Source organism: Bison bison, unplaced genomic scaffold (assembly GCF_000754665.1).
Source record: "Bison bison bison isolate TAMUID 2011002044 unplaced genomic scaffold, Bison_UMD1.0 scf7180017864371, whole genome shotgun sequence".
Classification (NCBI taxonomy): domain Eukaryota; kingdom Metazoa; phylum Chordata; class Mammalia; order Artiodactyla; family Bovidae; genus Bison; species Bison bison.
The window spans coordinates 16,240,788-16,242,941 of NW_011494943.1; the positions used below are offsets into that span (position 1 = coordinate 16,240,788).

The 2,154-nt window shown below is 44.7% G+C and overlaps 1 protein-coding gene across 1 annotated transcript in view; it reads right to left on the minus strand.

The window, feature by feature from the left end:
* Positions 1-317: 317 nt before the first annotated feature.
* The window catches only part of EFCAB3 (EF-hand calcium binding domain 3), a 33,167-nt gene continuing 31,330 nt past the window's right edge, over positions 318-2,154 (minus strand). The window contains exon 10 of the mRNA XM_010856467.1: positions 318-784. Coding sequence (XP_010854769.1) covers positions 458-784 — 327 coding nt within the window. The 3' untranslated portion in view covers positions 318-457. The remainder of the gene's footprint in view (positions 785-2,154) is intronic.

Genomic DNA, 2,154 nt, shown 5'->3' on the forward strand with positions numbered 1-2,154 from the left:
TGCTGCTGCTAAGCCACTTCAGTCGTGTCCGACTCTGTGCGACACTATAGACAGCAGCCCACCAGGTTCCCCCCTCCCCAGGATTCTCCAGGCAAGAACACTGGAGTGGGTTACCATTTCCTTCTCCAATGCATGAAAGTGAAAAGTGAAACTGAAGTCGCTCAGTCATGTCCGACTCTTAGTGACCCAATGGACTGCAGCCTACCAGGCTCCTCTGTCCATGGGATTTTCCAGGCAAGAGTACTGGAGTGGGGTGCCATTGCCTTCTCCCCAAGGCATCTATTTACCAGTTAAGAATTAGGAAAGGGAAACCATACTATGACTTAAACTTTTTTACTGGTCAGAATTCAAAAGATGTCAACGTTTCCAGCTGCTGAGGATGTATTAGACGAAAGCAAGAATAATTTTGATATCTATGAAAAAGTAGTTTGCGATGAGCTGTTAAGAAAATGTAGGTTCATTGTCGAAAGCCCTTGAAGCCTTTCCGTTTTCTTTTTCTTCCTGTGTCTGTGTCACATTCACTGATATCTGAAGAGGACGAGAATACAGAGTTGTGGAGGGCATTCCTGTTCACGTGGGCATCGTATAACTTTAGGTCCTTCGGGGAAAGTAATTCTTGGCAGACATTCCAGGACCATGTATAAGTAGAAAAAGTGTCATAAAAGGACTCATTTTTACTCTCTATTCCAATCAAATCTCCTCGAATCTTCCGCCAGAGGTTGAGCATTTGTTTCCGGTGCTCAAGGGCAATTCCCAAGTTATAGGTTTCTGTAGCTCTCTTTACCTGCAGTGAGAGAGCAGTAGTTTATAGCAGTTACCTCAAAATATCTTTGGTTTCTGGACCGCAATTCTAGATACCCTAAAGGTTATTTTTTCAAGGTACTTGAAAGTCACTGAATTTATATATTAGGTAGTGCCTCTTGAGGACACATGAGTTAGTAGTTGATGGACAAAGGAAATGCATTTCTTAGGAGTAGTGAGATATTAAGAAATTTTATAAGAATTTAAAAACACGGTAGACTAAAACAAGGAGGAAATGTGGGATGGAGATGAGCTCTTAGTACAACAGAAGTGCCAAGGATGGCATTCTGTCCAGCCCAGGGCAGGGAGGGAGAAGATGCTGAGCTAAGGAGGTCCACAAGAAAAATGAAATGAAAATAGCTCAGTTGTGTTTGACTCTTTGAGACCCCATGGACTGTAGCCCTCCAGGCTCCTCTGTCCACAGAATTCTCCAGGCCAGAATACTAGAGTGGGTAGCTCTTCCCTTCCCTAGGAGATCTCCCCAACCCAGGGATTTGAACCCAGGTCTCCAGCATTGCAGGCTAATTCTTTACTGTCTGAGCCACCAGGGAAGCCTGGAGGTCCACAAGGATTTGATTAAATCTAGGGAGTAGGTGGCCATGGGAAAGTATTCCAGGGAAAGGAGACAGCATAACAAATGTTCCAAGGCAATTCATCCCAGAGCTGGTAGGGGAGTCCAGGCCCTAGGGTATCACTAAAGAGTTAACTTTGAGGAGAGGCAAGTCAGGCCTAAGACTTGCTCTCAGTGAGGTTGGGGAGAGCCCTTTTGTCAGGGAAAGTCATGCTGTAGTGAGATACTGCTCTGTGGGAAGTGCAATGAGACCCTCAGTTGTGTGGAACAGAAAATACAGTTGAAATACGCTGCCATTGCCGAGAGGGAAGCATTCATTTCTTAAGCAGGACAGTGACAGGTTGGATCTTCTTAGGACCCATTCTCCATAGCAGCTGTGTGGAGAACGGGTGGAGCTGTGAGGAAGGGATAGCAGGTTGGAAGTTGTTGTCCACGTAAAGCCTAACAAGGGCTTCAGTTTAGGCAATAGCAATACGATGGAACGAAGGAGACAGATTTGAAAAATCTTTGGGAAAATGGGAGTAGCCAGATTAGGTGATTAGTAGATGTGGGGAGTGTGGAAAAAGCATAACTTAAGGATGGTTGCCAAATTCAGACTTAAATTGAAGGAAGTCAGGAAAACCACTACACCATTCAGGTATGACCTAAATCAAATCCCTTTTGATTATACAGTGGAAGTGAGAAATAGATTTAAGGAACTAGATCTGATAGACAGAGTGCCTGATGAACTATGGATGGAGGTTCCTGACATTGTACAGGAGACAGGGATCAAGACCATCCCC